The 15969-nt window shown below is 40.9% G+C and overlaps 1 protein-coding gene across 1 annotated transcript in view; it reads right to left on the bottom strand.

The window, feature by feature from the left end:
* Positions 1–14131, bottom strand: part of TSNARE1 (t-SNARE domain containing 1) — a 35252-nt gene extending 21121 nt beyond the window's left edge. Inside the window, exon 1 of the mRNA XM_043991441.1 lies at positions 14111–14131. Coding sequence (XP_043847376.1) covers positions 14111–14131 — 21 coding nt within the window. The remainder of the gene's footprint in view (positions 1–14110) is intronic.
* Positions 14132–15969: the final 1838 nt, after the last annotated feature.

Genomic DNA, 15969 nt, shown 5'->3' with positions numbered 1-15969 from the left:
TATGTCCATGTCCATGTGGACATATATAAATATATATATATACACATGTACATCTATATCTATAGACATACAAAGACAAATGAGGACATCTCTGACTTACCTGTACCCATGAAACATGACTGAATCATGCAGCATTTCAAACAGGAAATGATATGAAATATCTATTTCAGGCTTACACACTCCTCAGCTTCTAATTTAGGGCCCTCTATCATCTGACTCCAACCTCCCTTTCTAGCCTTATTTAATCTTCTTTGCCTGGTCTGCTCTACAGCCAAATTGTCCTACTCTCCAGGAGCTGACGGTCCATTTCAACCCATTATGGCTAGAAAAGATTCTTCTTCTATACTCTAGCTCTCTGCTTTCTGCTCTTCCTTTCACACTTGGCTCAGGAGTTTTCCCTGATCCTACTCATTGCTTCAGATTTGCTTGTTTTGAAGGCTGCCCCTGCACCAAGAGAACAATAGCTTCTTGAAGTCAGAGACTGTTTTGTTTCTAAAACTACTATGACTACTACTACAACCAAAACCCTTGGACACCATGAATTGTTGTCATTGCAGTTGTTGTTCAGTTGTTTCAGTCATGCCTGACTCTTTGTGACCTCATTTGGGGGTTTCTTGGCAAAGATACTGGAGTGGTTTGTCATCTCCTTCTCCAACTCGTTTTACAGATGAGGAAACTGAGGCAAACAGTGAGTGTCTAACACAACTAGTGAGTGTCTTGAACTCAGGAAGAGGAGTCTTCCTGATTTCAGGCCTAACACTCTATTCACTATAGCACCTGGCTACCCCCAATAAACAATTTCATCTGAATAAATGTAAAGATTTTTTTTAAAATGAACTTCACAAGTATGAAATGAGTGAAATATGGTTTGATAACAGTTCCTTTGAAAAAGGCCTTGGATTCCCTAGATTAAATGTAAGTCAACAATGTGACATGGGAGCCCCAAACCAAAGGTGATCTAAGCTGTATTAAGAGCGGCAGCGTCCAATATAAATGAGGTCATAGTTTTGCTACACTCATGTAAGAGGAACTCATATGGATAACTATTCAGTACTAAATAACTATTTTAGGAAAGTCATTGACAAGCTGGATGATGTCTAGAAGAGGGCCACTAGGACAGTGAGAGGACTAGAAGAGGATCACTCAGGATGGCCAGCATGGAAAAACAAGATGATGCTGGGGTATAATCAGTGTCTTTAAGTACTGGAAGGGCCATTGTGTAGAATAAGCGTTAGATTTGCTTTGCTCAGTCCCCCAAGTGATAGACATAGGAACAAAGGAGAAAAAATTCAGTGGCAGATTTAGGTTTGATATATAGAAAACTTCTAAGAAGTAGAGCTGTCACAAAGTAGACTGGAAGGCTTTAAGTAGTGTGTTCCCCCTGACAGGCAGTCTTTAAACAAATGCTAGAAGACCTTTGCCCTCAAAGGAGCAGGGGATATTTTTGTTCAGGTTGGAAAGATGTGGTTGAGATGAAGTATAGTATACTACTACTACAACTATAATTACTACAACTACTACCCAACTATTACTATTACTACTACCACTGCAACTACTACTATAATAACAACTGCCATTACTACAACTACTATAGCCACTACTACCCAACTACTACTATTAGTACCCTACTACAACTCTTCCTATGACAACTACAACATTATTATTACTACTACAACTATTACTAAAACTATGACTACTATTACTATTAGTGCAACTATTACTACAACTAACACTACTACAACCAATACTACCCTACGACTACTACAACTACTACCATTACCATAACTACTACTACCATCCAACTACTACTACAACTACCACCACTATCCAACTACTATTACTACAATTTCTCATACTACTATGTCTACAACTAACACAAATATTATTACTACAACTATTATTACTACTATAACTACTACTAGTACAACTACTACTCCGCTACTCAGGATCATGAAGATGATCATTGTATTTGTGTAATGCTTTGAGGTTTGGATAGAGAGCTGCCTTCAGAGCTAGGAAGACCTGGGTTCAAGACCTACCTCTGATACGTACTAGCTCTGTGCCTGGGTAAGCCACTTGCCTTCTTGGTGCTCTAGACCCTAGCTTCCTAAACTATGGGTCATGACCCCATATGGCATGGTGTAACTGAATGTGGAGGTCCCAGAAAATTTGGCAACAGTAAAAGGCTATGTATGCCTATTTTATATACCCCTAAACCCGGAGTCACATACACATTTCTCAGGTGAAAAGGGGTTGTGAGTGGGAAAAGTTTAAGAAGCCCTGCTCTAGACAGCTCCTGAAGACTTGCAGAACCAGTGTCAGTCTGCATTGCTCAAGAGGGTTTCCTAATCTAGGAATTTCCTAGATCAGTAAAATCACAGGCTCAATTTCCATCCCTATAGGTTGGACTAGATAGACTCTGAGGTCCCTTCCAACTCTGAAATTCTGGGATGTCAGTTTGTATTGAGAATGTCAGTGTGCATATGTCCATGTCTGTGGGCACATGACTGTGTGCAAATGTCTGAGTTTATATATACTTCTGCCTCTCTGTGCATGATTATGCATGTGAGTATGGGAGTGTAGATGAGAGTTTGTATAGGTATGTGTATTTCTCTTTTCTGCAACTACCAAAGACATGGAGAGCAGAGAAGCAAAAATAACATTCTATAAATCAAACCACTTCAGTCCTGGGGGAAAAAAGATAAAAAACAGGTTCTAGAAAATTGTGTGGAGGCAAACAGTCTCTCCCTGAACCTCAATTATAGGCTGAGGTAGAGACTGTCCACCCTCCCTTCCTCTAACACCTCCCTCCCTCCGCCCGCCCCCCACACCAAGTGCCTGAGAAAGACTCTCCTTTTTCTACCTTATGCTGATCTCTCTTCCAGGCAAACACAAAGAATAGAATTTATGAGTATTCATGGGCATGGAGTTCTGAAAAATCTAAAATTCCACACAATAAGCTATTTTCATTTTATTGAGGGAGAGACCAAAGCAACTGGCTCAAAGTCACATAAGTCAGTGGCAAACCTAAGACTCCAGATAGGGCCTTCTTTCTGATTTTAGGCCTAGGGCTCTTTGGCCTAGTTATGATACAGTCTGGCTTTGGACATAGTCATCACCTCTCTGTCCCTATTCAGGGCCTCCTCTTCCTGGACAGGTTATGCACTGGACATAGCACTGGGCCTGAAGTCAGGTCCAGTCCCATACTTCCTAGCTAGATGACCCTGGGTAAGTCATTTAACTTCTGCTTCAGTTTCCCTCATGTATAAAATAGAGATAATAATAGCACCCTCCTGCCAGGGTTGTTGTGAGAATAAAATGAGATAATATTTGTAAAACACTTTACAAACCTTAAAATGTTAAAGAAATTCCAGCTCTTACTTATTATTAGGATTCTCTTCTAGTGCTAGTGCCTATGAAAATGTTATTATCTCCCCCATACTCTGTATTTATGTGTGTGTGTATACATAAATACATACACATATCTGTATGTGTATATATGTGTGTATATACCCACAAGTATGTATATATATACACAGATATATAGATAGATATAGATGGATATCTATATTTGTGTATAGATATGTATAGATATGATACCCCCAGAGTCTTAGTGTAGTTTTAAGGTTTAATAGCTTAACATTTTAAGCTTTAATAGCTTAAAAGCATGTATGAGTATACATAATACAATAGACAGATGTTTCTGTATACATATATACAGTGCACCTGTATATAGACATATATTTAACACCCATGTACATACACTGGATGTATTTATATCCATATGCATGTGTGTATGCATATAAAATATATGCACATATGTTATACTTATTTATGTACTACCGTCTTTCCTGATTAAAAAAAGTTTTTGGAGGTCAGAATCTTAATATTTGTAAACCCTGTGCTTAGCACAATGTTCAGTATATAGTAGCTTTAATAAATGCTTGTTGACTAATAGATTGATCGTCTACCTGAAAATCTACTTTCTATAGTTTACATGCCCCAGTGACAGGTTCTGCCCTTCCCTTGAATTACTTCCTCTTCTAGAAGTCCCACCTGAGGTGCCAGAACTAAGATTCTCAGCTGGGAGTCTAAATAAAGATAAACCTGAAAGAAATTCTTATCCCTTCATATCAAGACCAACTCAGGACCCACCATGAATTCTCCACACCCAGCTACCTGGCTCTGCAGGAATACATACAGACAAGCATCACCCAAAAGAAAATTGTGTTCTCTTCAGAAAAAAGGAAGCAAGACAAATCTCCCCTACCCCGATATCTAGGATATCTTCTAGAGTAAGAAAACACATGATCAGTACCCTGGAGAGAGACCAAGGCCTTCAGCAGGGAGACATAAGACTATACTCTAAAGAAGTGACTGATTTCCCCCAGCTTCAATTTCCTCATCTAAAAAAAAAAAAAATGAGGATTAAAAAAAATTATCACAGGATTGTTGTGAAGATCAAAGAGTACTTTGCGGGGCAGCTAGGTAGTGCAGTGGATAAAGCACTGGCCCTGGATTCAGGAGTACCTGAGTTCAAATCCAGCCTCAGACACTTGACACTTACTAGCTATGTGACCCTGGGCAAGTCACTTAACCCCCCTTGCCCTGCAAAAAAAAAAAAAAACAAAACCAAAACAAAACAAAAAAAAAGAGTACTTTGCAAACCTTAAAGCAGTCTATAAATCCTCAACACCATCACCATTGTTATCATTCTCATTATAAAGTGGCAATACAAAACCAGTAAGGACTATTGGTTCCTCTGAAGGTTTGCTATAATGATGCTGTGATGCTGAAAAGAGGCAGTAGGTTAGTAGTAACAACCCTGGATTTCAGGTCAGAGAAACAGGGTTGGAATTCTAGCTTTCTACTTATGGGAATTTGGAAAAGTCGCTAAATGAAAGAAATAGGATTCAAAGGACATTCTACGCCCTAGAATCCAATAAAGTAAAATCTGACAGGAATCAATGTAAAGTATTATATTCAGGTTCAAAAAACAAGTTTACAAATATAAGATAGGAAAGGTGGGGCTAGACAGCAGTTTAACTGAAAAAAAAGAAACCTGAAGATTTGAGTGGACTGCTTATGAAATATGAGTCAACAGTATGACATGGCAAACAGGAGAACTAATGAAATATGACATATCAAGAGAGGCAAAAGGAGGTCCAAGAGTAGGATGGTGATAAACTGTTGTCCTCTGCCCGGTGAAGTCATGTCTGGAATATCATGTTTAATTCTGGGAACCAATTTTAGGGATAGAGCAGGGGTTCAAGGGTCTGTAGATGCATTTCAGGGCCTCTATGAATTTGTTTTTGTTCAAGATGGAGAGACCTAAAGTTGGGTCTTTTCATTGGCTGTCCTTCACGCTCTCCCTCCTGGGCCCTGCCTCTCGGCTCTCTTCAAGCTCAAATCCCACATTTGGCCGCAGGCCTTTCCTAGTCCCTGTTAAGGGGGCTGGTGCCTCCCCTCTGAGATTATCAGCTATTCCGTAAATCAAGCCAGATTTACGAAGCATCTACTATGTGTGCGACATTGTGCTTTATATACAATTCATATGTGCATAGTCATTTGGACGCTCCATTGTTAGAATGTGAACTCCATGAGGGCAGGGACTGTGCTTTTGTCTTTTTCTGGATTCCCAGCACTTAGTTCAGTACCTGACACACAGTCTTTAATAAATTAGTATTGACCGACTGAATGGTCAAATAAGAGACTTGATCCCAAGTCTGCTTACTCCAGTGCTCTATCCTTTATGCAGCAGCTGGGTAGTGCAGTGGATAGCGCTCCAGGCCAGGAGTCAGGAAGATTCATCTTCCCAAGTTCAAATCTGGCCTTAGATACTTACTAGCTATGTGACCCTGGGCAAGTCTCTTAACTCTGCCTCCGTTTCCTCATCTGTAAAATGAACTGGAGAAGGAAATGGCAAACCGCTCCAGGATCTTTGCCAAGAAAACCCCAAATGGGGCCACAAAGAGTCAGACGCTACTGAAAAAACTGAACAACAACATCCTTTACACAGCTATAGAGACATAGAGGTTCTGGCTTGCCATCTTCCTCCATCCTGAGTGGCCTTCGTCTTAGGATGAGGAAGGAGCTCTCTGGCAGTGAAAAACATCTTCCTCCCCTCACAACTGCTTTGAACCTCCTGAGGGTGGGGAGTTCTGGAAGATATCATGCCAGCCTCACTCCTCCTTTATCCAGGGCTGCCCTTCCTTCCTCCCTTCTGCTTGAGGGATTTATTTTTGTAAGGCTCATTTCACCCCACCAAAAATATCAGAGAGGAATTCATTTTCCTTTGAAGAGCGTTCTGGGAAACAGAGCAATTAGCGTGATCTGAAGGTGGCGGGTACTATCAGCCGCAATTCAATTATGGACCTTCAGTACAGAGCTGGGCTGGCTGGTCGGCTGAGCAGTGGGAAGCAGGCAGGGGGCCGGTAGGCAGCATCCAATAACTGTGCAGGCCAAAGCATTGCAGGAAGAAGGAAGAAATAAAATTACAGGGATCCAAAGCAATCTGTGTGTAGGATATCACAGTGGCCTTCACAGCATCCTTGGTCCACTGGGACTGCAAGACCTGAGAGACAGGGCTGGTTTCGGGTTTCAGCCCCTAACACTGGTTTGGTGGGGAAAAACCAGAACCTATTTCACTAGCCTCTCAGGAGTTGGAAGATACTTTAGAGGGCCTTTAATCCAACTGACACTCAAGAAGGAATGTGTTTTCACAACAACAGTAAGTATTTATCAGGTACCTACAATGTGTAAGGCGCTGTGCTAGGCAGTGAGGATACAGGGATGAAATTTTCTAAAAATCATTTTCTATAATAGTTAAGGAACTGACATTCTACTGTAGAAGTCAGTGAATGAGCATTCTCTGAGTGAGTTAATGGAGGGCACTCATTTATTTCTTCTGTTAGACAGTTGACAAGTAATGCTAGGCACTGTGCTAAGTGCTCAAGATACAAGGAAAAAAAAAAACAGTCCCTGTCCTTAAGAGGCTTGCACTCCAAAGGGAGAAACCATATGTAAATAAACAGCTTGTACAAAGTTATATACAGGGTGGATGGAAGGTGATCTGGAAGGATAAGGCAGTAACAGCTAGGGGGACCTAGAAAGGCCTCCCGGAGAAGGGATTTGAGCGAAGTCTTGAAGAAAGCCAGGATGAGTAAATAAAAGATAATTTGAGGCAGAAAGGACATACAATAACATCTTTGACAAGCTGCCATCCAAACTCTTCTTCAAGACCTCCAGTGATGAGTCACCTCCCAAGGCGACCCCTTCGACTTTTAGACAGACTTAATAATTAGCACGGTTTCCTTCCACTGGGCCAAATTCTACCTCCCTATTATGGCTACCACCCCACCACTGTTGGTAGTTATGCTCCCTAAGAACAAACAGAAAAAGTGCCAAATCACCACCGATCCTGGGGTTTTGTTGTGTGGCTTATATTATCAGTTGGGCAAACACACAGTGGTAAGTGAGTCCAGGCTGGGGGTCCTTTCCCTGATTAAGCCATGTGTTTTCATATGCTCTTCCCACCAGAGCTGGGGCCCTAACCCTAACCCTAGCTCTAGACTGAACTCAATCGCTGATCCAAGACTGAGACCTGATCCAAGTCACTGCATGACTTCAGGTGAGTCCCTTAACATCACTAAGCCTGTTTCCTCATTTTAGAACAAGGGGGTTGGACAAGACAGTCTCTGAGGTTTCTTCTAGCTCTAGATCCATGATTCTATGATTTCTACCAGCTGTCTTATAAATATGTGCTATGTATCACAAGGGTGAGAAAGTATGTGTGAAGAGACACATCATGGAGCCTGTCAGTGGTTGGAAGGGAGGTTGCCTTCCAATACATTGAGGTTGCTGTGACATCCAGACAAGGCTTTTTATGAAATTGGCAACTCCCGTGGCTTTAGGGTATCATAGGAAGATGGCTAAATTCAGTAGTTCAAAGACTCCCAATTTTCCTTGAATCTACGGTTATGTGTGTGTCTCCACAAGCAGTCATCATGCACTTGAATTTGTGTATGCACATACACCCACTTAACACTGCTGCCCTGGGTGTTTGTCAAGTCTCGTACAGCTGAACCTTAATATTTTTGGAAACTGACAATATAGGAACACATCATCCCCACTGTGCAGAAGGCATAAGGTTCTAATCCAACACCATTCACCCTTCTGAACTTCAGTCCAATTGCTACCTTTCAAGTTCCAATTTCAAATCCATGTGTTTTTTTTCTCAACTGGATTCACACAACATGCTGCCATGGCCTCTGAATGATTTTTATAAATGGTAATCCCTGTCCCCATCCCTGGCTCCACTTGAGAAGGGGATTTTGTTAAGCAAATGGCACTTTTCAAGTGGTGATTATTTCCATGGGGGACCCACTCAAAATGGAGTCTGCTTCCCACAGTGTGTAGCATAGGACTAGTGACATATGTGATTGGCACTCAAAAAAGACATGGAGTCTTAGTATGTCAGAACTGAAAAGGTCCGTAAATCTTATACATCTGTCAGAGACAGAAAGGGGCTTTATAGATCACTTAATGAAATGCCCTCATTTTCACATGGAGAACTGAGGCCCAGTGAAAGAAATAATTTGCCGAGGGCACACAGCTAGACTGATTCTGCATGTGCAGGCGCAGGCATTGGAAGCTCCCAGAAAATAGGGACCGAATCTCTGTAATTTTTTACATTGCCATAATTCTTGCCCTACTTCAATCCGTTCTCCATACAGATGCCAAAGTGATTTTCCTAAAGTGTACGTCTGACCCTGTCATTTCCCTATTTAATAAGTCCAATGCGTCCCTTACTGACTCCAGATCAAATATAAACTAGATTTGACATCTGAAGGACTTCACAAGCTGGCCCCTTCCTACCTTTCCAGTCTGCTTACATATTTCTCCCCTCTGTGAATTTTATAAATTACCCATCCACAATCTCCCATGCTTAGAATACTCTCCCTCTTCACCTCCACTTCTTAGAACCCCTGACTTCGCTTTAAGATTTAGCTCAAGGGCCACCTTGTGCAGGAGGCTGTCCCCTCCCCTCCTTCTGCCAGGCCACTAGTGCCTTTCCCCTTTAAGGTTACTTTGTATGTTTTCTCCCATTAGAATATAAGGTCCTTGAGGGCAGGTACTATCTTGCTTGCTTATATTTGCCTTATATTTATCTCCAATGCTTAGCACAGTCTCTGGCACATAGTAAGCACTTAATAAATCCTTTTTCCCTGACTCCTTTCTTTCTTTCTTCCTTTCTTTTCTTTTCTTTCTTTTTCTTTCTTTCTCTTCTTTCCTCCCTCTCTCTCTCTTTACCCCTCCCTTTCCCCCTCCCCCTCCCTCTCTCCCTCCCTCCCTCCCTATGTATCTATCATATACTTAATTATGTTCATGTTGCTTACCTAGTTAGAATATAAGCTCTTGAAGGCAGAGACTTTTCCATTTTGGCCTTTGTATCCTCAGAGCCTAGAAAATACCTGGCACATATAAATTCTCTTACTGACTATTTAGCAGAACATTATATGGAAGTAATTGCTTAACCAGGGTTTTATGAAGAAAAAAAATTAAGGGGCATTATCCATTGCCCAAAAAGGAGGAAACAAAATTGAAAGGGCAGATGTGGTGCTAGACTGGAGAATCAGGATACTGTGACCTTAGAAAAATTATTTCACCTTTCTAGGCCTCAGTTTTTTCCATCTATGGAGTAGTGATAATATCTGTGATACTGACCTTACAGGGGTAAGCTTGAGTGAGATTGAGTGTGTAGCCTGCAGAAATGACGCATCGTTATCGTTGTTCTACCAAGCTTATGACTGCAGAATAGCAAATGAGTATTTAGGAAATAAGTTCAGCAGCACAACAGGTGTCAATTTCTGCATGAGGGCACAAAGTGCCCCCCCCCAAGAGATATTTATAAAACCAAAGAGAAGTCCGCTTGGTGTGAAGGAAGGCCCCCTGGTCTGGGCATTAGCAGGCCTAGGTTCTGGTTCTGATTCTGGCTCTAATTCATACTGTAACCTTGAGGAAATCCCTTGGGCTACAGTCTCTTCACACATAAAACAAGGGGGCTGGACCAGATCAGGAGTTCTTTTTTTTTTTTTTTTAATTTTTTTTAGTGAGGCAAGTGGGGTTAAGTGACTTGCCCAGGGTCACACAGCTAGTAAGTTAGATCAGGAGTTCTTAACATAGAAGTCTATGAACATTTAAAAATATTTTATCACTATATTTCAACATATATGGCTTCCTTTGTAATACTATGTGTTCTATTTTATACATTTAAAAACATTATTCTGAGAACGGGTCCATAGGCTTCACCCCTGGAGAAAGTCTTACAAATAAGTTACCTTTAACCTATTTTTCAGGAGCAGAGAGAATCTTATCAGGAATAGAAACAAAGTCCACAGATGACAGATAAGCAGACAGCATGTTGGACAGCATTGGCTCTCAGGATAGTAAGAAAGAGAAAATTTAGCTGTGGGGTAATGGAAAGAACATTGGATCTGGGGTTTGAAGACCTGGGTTCAAGTTCTTCCTCTGATGCTTTACTTTTTTTTTTTTTGTGAGACAATTGGGGTTAAGTGACTTGCCCAGGGTCACACAGCTAGTATGTGTTAAGTGTCTGAGGCCGGATTTGAACTCAGGTCCTCCTGACTCCAGGGCCAGTGCTCTATCCATTGCGCCACCTAGCTGCCCCTCTCTGATGCTTTACTGTCTGTGTGTTCTTGAGTAAATCATTAAATATTCCTGGGCCTCAGTTTCCTCATATAATCACCAGCAGCAGCATTTATATAGTGCCTACCTACTATGTGCCAGGAACTGTGCTACAAGCTTTACAAATATTCTCATTTGAAATTTGCTATTATTGTTTGTTTTTTTCCTGAATTATCTCTGTGCCTGCCTCCATTAATATAATACTAAGATCTATACTGAATTCATAGTTGAGAAAATGTAAATCTCCTTATATGGTGCCTTCCAGGCCTGAGGGGGAGGGAGGTAGGGGGGTTAAGGGATAGGGTTGACAGGCCAAGACAATAATCATTATTTTCTAGATGAGGAAACTGAGAGAGGTGATTTGTCCAAGGTTATAGAAAGAACTGGAATGAACCTTATATTCCCTGATTCCCAGGACATAACGTTTTCCCCTATACCATGCTTCCTGCCTATGAATAAAAGGTAAGCTTTTTTTTTTTTTTAAAGTGAGGCAATTGGGGTTAAGTGACTTGCTCAGGGTCACACAGCTAGTAAGTGTTAAGTGTCTGAGGCCGGATTTGAACTCAGGTACTCCTGACTCCAGGGCCGGTGCTCTATCCACTGCGCCACCTAGCTGCCCCAAAGGTAAGCTTTTGATATATTCAGCTATGTTTTCCAAAAACATTATCTCCAAAAAGTCTCCCAGTTTGGCCTATGTAGGATGCTGCTAGGTAGTTTCCATTGGAGGACTATTGCTGGTTTCTTTCCCAGAAGCATTCCCTCCCAGAATGGCTTCGTCTTAAGCTTGCTGGGTTTTAATCTCTTTTAGTTATTTGGCCCTTCCTTATGTTAACATGTCACTCACTTCTAAATTCTGTGTTCTAAAGGGCCCCTAGCTGTTATTCTGTTTTAGAGGCTCCTCCAGTCTTGACATTATTTGATCTAACATTACAGACACCCAAGTTATCTGTATGGGAACTAGAGGATATCTTAGAGAACGGGGCAGTACAGGGATAGTGAGGACTGGGAGAACTGGAAGATCTAAGTGTCATTGATCATCTCCAGGGAAACAGCTTCCCATAGGAATCCTGTCCAGGAAAGAACAGTCTACATATCTGGGCGTGGGCACTGAGAGAGAGAAACAGAGAGAGAGAGAGAGAGAGAGAGAGAGAGAGAGAGAGAGAGAGAGAGAGAGAGATGGGGAGATGGGGGAGGGTATATCTTAACTTAGTAAATGTTAAGTCATGCAATTATTTCTCTGATTGCTTCTAAAACTAGAACTCATCAAAAGCTCTCAGAGAATATTCTGTCTCCTCTCTCTTCTTTTCCCTGCACTGCAGAGTATCTTTCCTCTGATGATCCCTGATGGATGGGGGTAAGGATTTTTAGACTTGAGTCTGTGAGTACATATATGTGCAACTACACACGTACACACACAGGTGTGAGTCCATGGATTCAGGAGTGTGTACACTCCTGAAGGTGTGTGTGTACATGAGCCATATATGTGGGTTGTACAAATGTGCAAATCTATAACGCACATAAGTCCAAGGACATTTTATGTGTGAGCATGTATAATTAAGCATACAATTGTGCAGAGATGTGTCTGTGTGTGCATATATGCATGTGTATGAATTTTTGTATGAATATTTGTATCACATATTTTATATGAATTTATATATCTCTAATATCTTTCTGAATTTTGTGATTCATGCATGTGTCTGAACATGCATTCTCCATTTGAAAGAATGGGGGAACAAGCCCCAATTTTCTACATCACAGTTTCTTCTTATAATTAGGAACTTGGCAGCCATCCACCTACAGAGACAACTGTTCCAGTTAATGACACAATAGGCGATTTTAATTTATTTATTTAGCTTGGCATTAAAAAAAAATAGAGAAATCACTTCTCTGGGTAAGAAAGCAGTGGCAGTAATGAAAAGCAGATTGTAGGCAGGCCAGGGAAGAGAGGGACAGTCTGGACAGGAAAAACCTGGCCCCCAGGATCTCTACATCTGTCAGTCTTCTCTCAGATGCTTCCAGAACAATCACAGCTAGCTCCACCATTAATTGTATGAACCTGGGCAGGCCACTTCCTCCTCTTCTTCCAGTCCTGATATTCCATGTTCTACATTCTGAGGTCTCTTTGCACCATGACGTTTTATGTTCCAAGTTCCCCATCATCTCAACATGTTGGGTTTTATGAGTTCTCAGCAACTTCTTTTTAATCAGTTAATTCCTCCACTCAATCTGTGTTCAGAGGGACAGAAGGTCCTTTTATCCACATGTCTGATGACAAAGGGAGCTACACATTGGCCCTCCTGTACCTGCACCTTCCTTTCATGTAGCTGAAATGAAGGCACACAAAGGTCAAGTGAATTGCTGGGAAATGCAGATGAACAAGGACTAGAGATGTAGGTTTGTTGTGAAATGTATGTCATGCATGTACTGTTCAAACTGAGGGAAGAGATCACACTGAAGGCCTCAGCTGTGGCTATAGAAGTTTGTTGTTGTTCAGTCATTTCAGGTGTGTCTGACTCATGATGACACCATCGAGGGTTTTCTTGGTAAAGATATTGGAGTGGTTTGTCATTTCCTTCTCCAGCTCACTTGACAGATGAGGAAACTGAAGCAAACAAGGTTAAGTGACTTTCCCAGGGTCACACAGCTAATTGTCTGAGCTCAGATCTTCTTGAATAAAGATGTGGTGCTCTATCCACTGTCCATATGCACACATACACACATACACACATACACACATACACACATACACACATACATACATATATCTGTCCCTATGTAGGTGCTTAGGTGGGCTCCATTTACTTACCTACACTCTCTTTCCCCATATATCTTCCACATCGATGGCAACTTAATCCTGTTATGAATCAGTTAAAGACTAGGACCAGGGTCCAGTCTCTGATCAGGATGTAGGGATTATCTGTGACTAGAGTCAGAAATTTACTCAGTCTGATCAGGGTTAGGTCTTGATTAAGGACTGTAGAAAGGGCTGAGACTATGATGACAGTTTGAGATCCATCTGTTCAAAGACTTGTACATTACATTATACCCTAAGGAGTAACCCTGATCCCCATCTTCCCAGAATTTTATTATAGAATTACAGAATCAGAGAAAATAAAAGAATTTTAGTTATAAGGTACCTTGGCTGACATTTCTCTACCTCATACTCAGCAAATAAATCCCCACTACAGCATAACCAATTAAGTGGTCATTCAGCCTCTGCTCAAAATACTTTGACAAGGGTGAAGCCACTCCCACTCCTGGCATTCAACTTAAATTTATCTCTTTGAACTTCCACTCATTACTCTTGATTCTACCCTTTGGGATCAACCAGAACAAATCTATTCCCTCTTCTACATCAAAACTTTTAAATTACTTGACAGTTATTATGTATGAGTTATCTCACCTCCAGGCTAAACATCTCCATGTACTGTGGACTCAAGGCCCTTCACTAGTCTAGTTGCCCTTCCTTTGGAAACTCTCCATTTCTTACACACACACACACACACACACACACACACACACACATATATATGGATATATACATACATACATACAAGGATAGGCATATATCCATATATATTTGGATAGCTGGAGATATGGAGATGTGTGTATGTATATATATGTATGTGTATATATATATATACATATATATATATATATATACACACACACACACACACATACATACACACATACATACAGAATTTCTGTAATTGGTCTAGCTGTGTGCCCTTGTGCAAATTACTTCACTGTGTGTGTATGTGTGTGTATACATATACACACATACACACATATACATTCATACATACATACCACATATACCTTCATTTCTTTTTTCTCCGTCTTCTTTCTTTCAGATAGATAGATATAGAGATATCGATGTATCATTCATATATATGGACACAGATATATAGAGATAGACATATAGATATGTCTTTCTATGGGTATATATGGAAATCTGTTGATATCTATCTATATCTATATTCTTAAACTGGAGTGCTCAGAAATGAATGCTTTATATCTAGCTTGACCAGGACAGTAAATTACTGGACTATCATTTCCTTGTTTCTAGAAGCTATGCTTATCTTAAAGCAAACTGTGATGGAATTAGGATTCACATTTAGGTTTTGGTTTGTTTGGGGGGACTTCAGGCTGTCATGATCCCTTTGACTCATGTTGAGCTTACAGCCCACTAAAACCACCAGATTTTTTTAAAAAATAAAGTACTATGACTCTCCCACATTATATTTGTGAAGTCAACTTTTGGAACCCAAGCATAATGTTTTACACTTTGGCTGGGAACAAAAAATCCACACATATAAAAAAAATCAGAGAATAAGAGAGAACCTAATATAGAATCCAATGAATCTTGTGGTAGAAAATATAAGAGCTAAAGAACTCTGGGCAGGAAGCAAATCAGTATAGTTTGAAGTCATCATGAGCAAGGTCCTGGAAGAGATGGCACATGAGCTGGGCCTTGAAGTATAACTCCAGGTGAGGCAGCTTAGGAGGTAAAATGGACATAAAGGTTGATTGTATGATGGAGATAGCATAGTAGGCAAAGACCTGGTAGATTAGGGAGGAGAAATAGGTCCTTGTCTGGAATGAAGACCTTCTAGCATTAATAATTTGAAGTCCAAATTATAGGGCCAGTTCTCATTTATGCTTATTGGACAGGGCCTGGTTGGGAGTTCTTGACAGGGGATACAGTTACATTGGATTGATATCTTTCAAGCCATTTGTTGACACACATGCTGAATGTTTCTGAGAATAGCCAAGGGCCCAAAAGTCTCTTTCTCCTCACCTGAGGACTCAGCCTCAACATTATCTCAAGTCAGACTTAGGCTGTGCTTGTCTCATCCCCACTTTAGAATTGTTGTAATTGTTCTGGATTTGTTGTGACATTGTGTCTCCAAGCCGATCAAATCTGGCAGACCTGCTGTAATCTGCAACATCAATCTTCTTACTGCAGTGGTAAGCTAGGATGCAAAGACTCCAATCAGATCAAAGAGCTTTTCAAAGGCAGGCAGAAGCTCCAGACACCTACATGTTTGCCTGTCAGGGGCCACCTAAAGGAAGCATTCTTCTACAGGTATAAATCAGGTTTAGTTTAACATGTCATTGGAGGGAGAAGGTAGGCTTAGACCAACTGTGTCCTTCCTCTTCAGCAGTCATTAAGTTGGGCGGCCCCTTCCTGCTTCCGTTTCTCTCAGGAAAATACACTGTGACTGTCCTGCTTTCCACCTTACTCCCTGCAGTGAG

The sequence above is a fragment of the Dromiciops gliroides genome, chromosome 1 (genome assembly GCF_019393635.1).
Source record: "Dromiciops gliroides isolate mDroGli1 chromosome 1, mDroGli1.pri, whole genome shotgun sequence".
In the NCBI taxonomy this organism is placed as follows: Eukaryota; Metazoa; Chordata; class Mammalia; order Microbiotheria; family Microbiotheriidae; genus Dromiciops; species Dromiciops gliroides.
The sequence above is the reverse complement of the archived record's forward strand: the minus strand, read 5'-3'. Positions and strand labels throughout refer to the sequence as shown.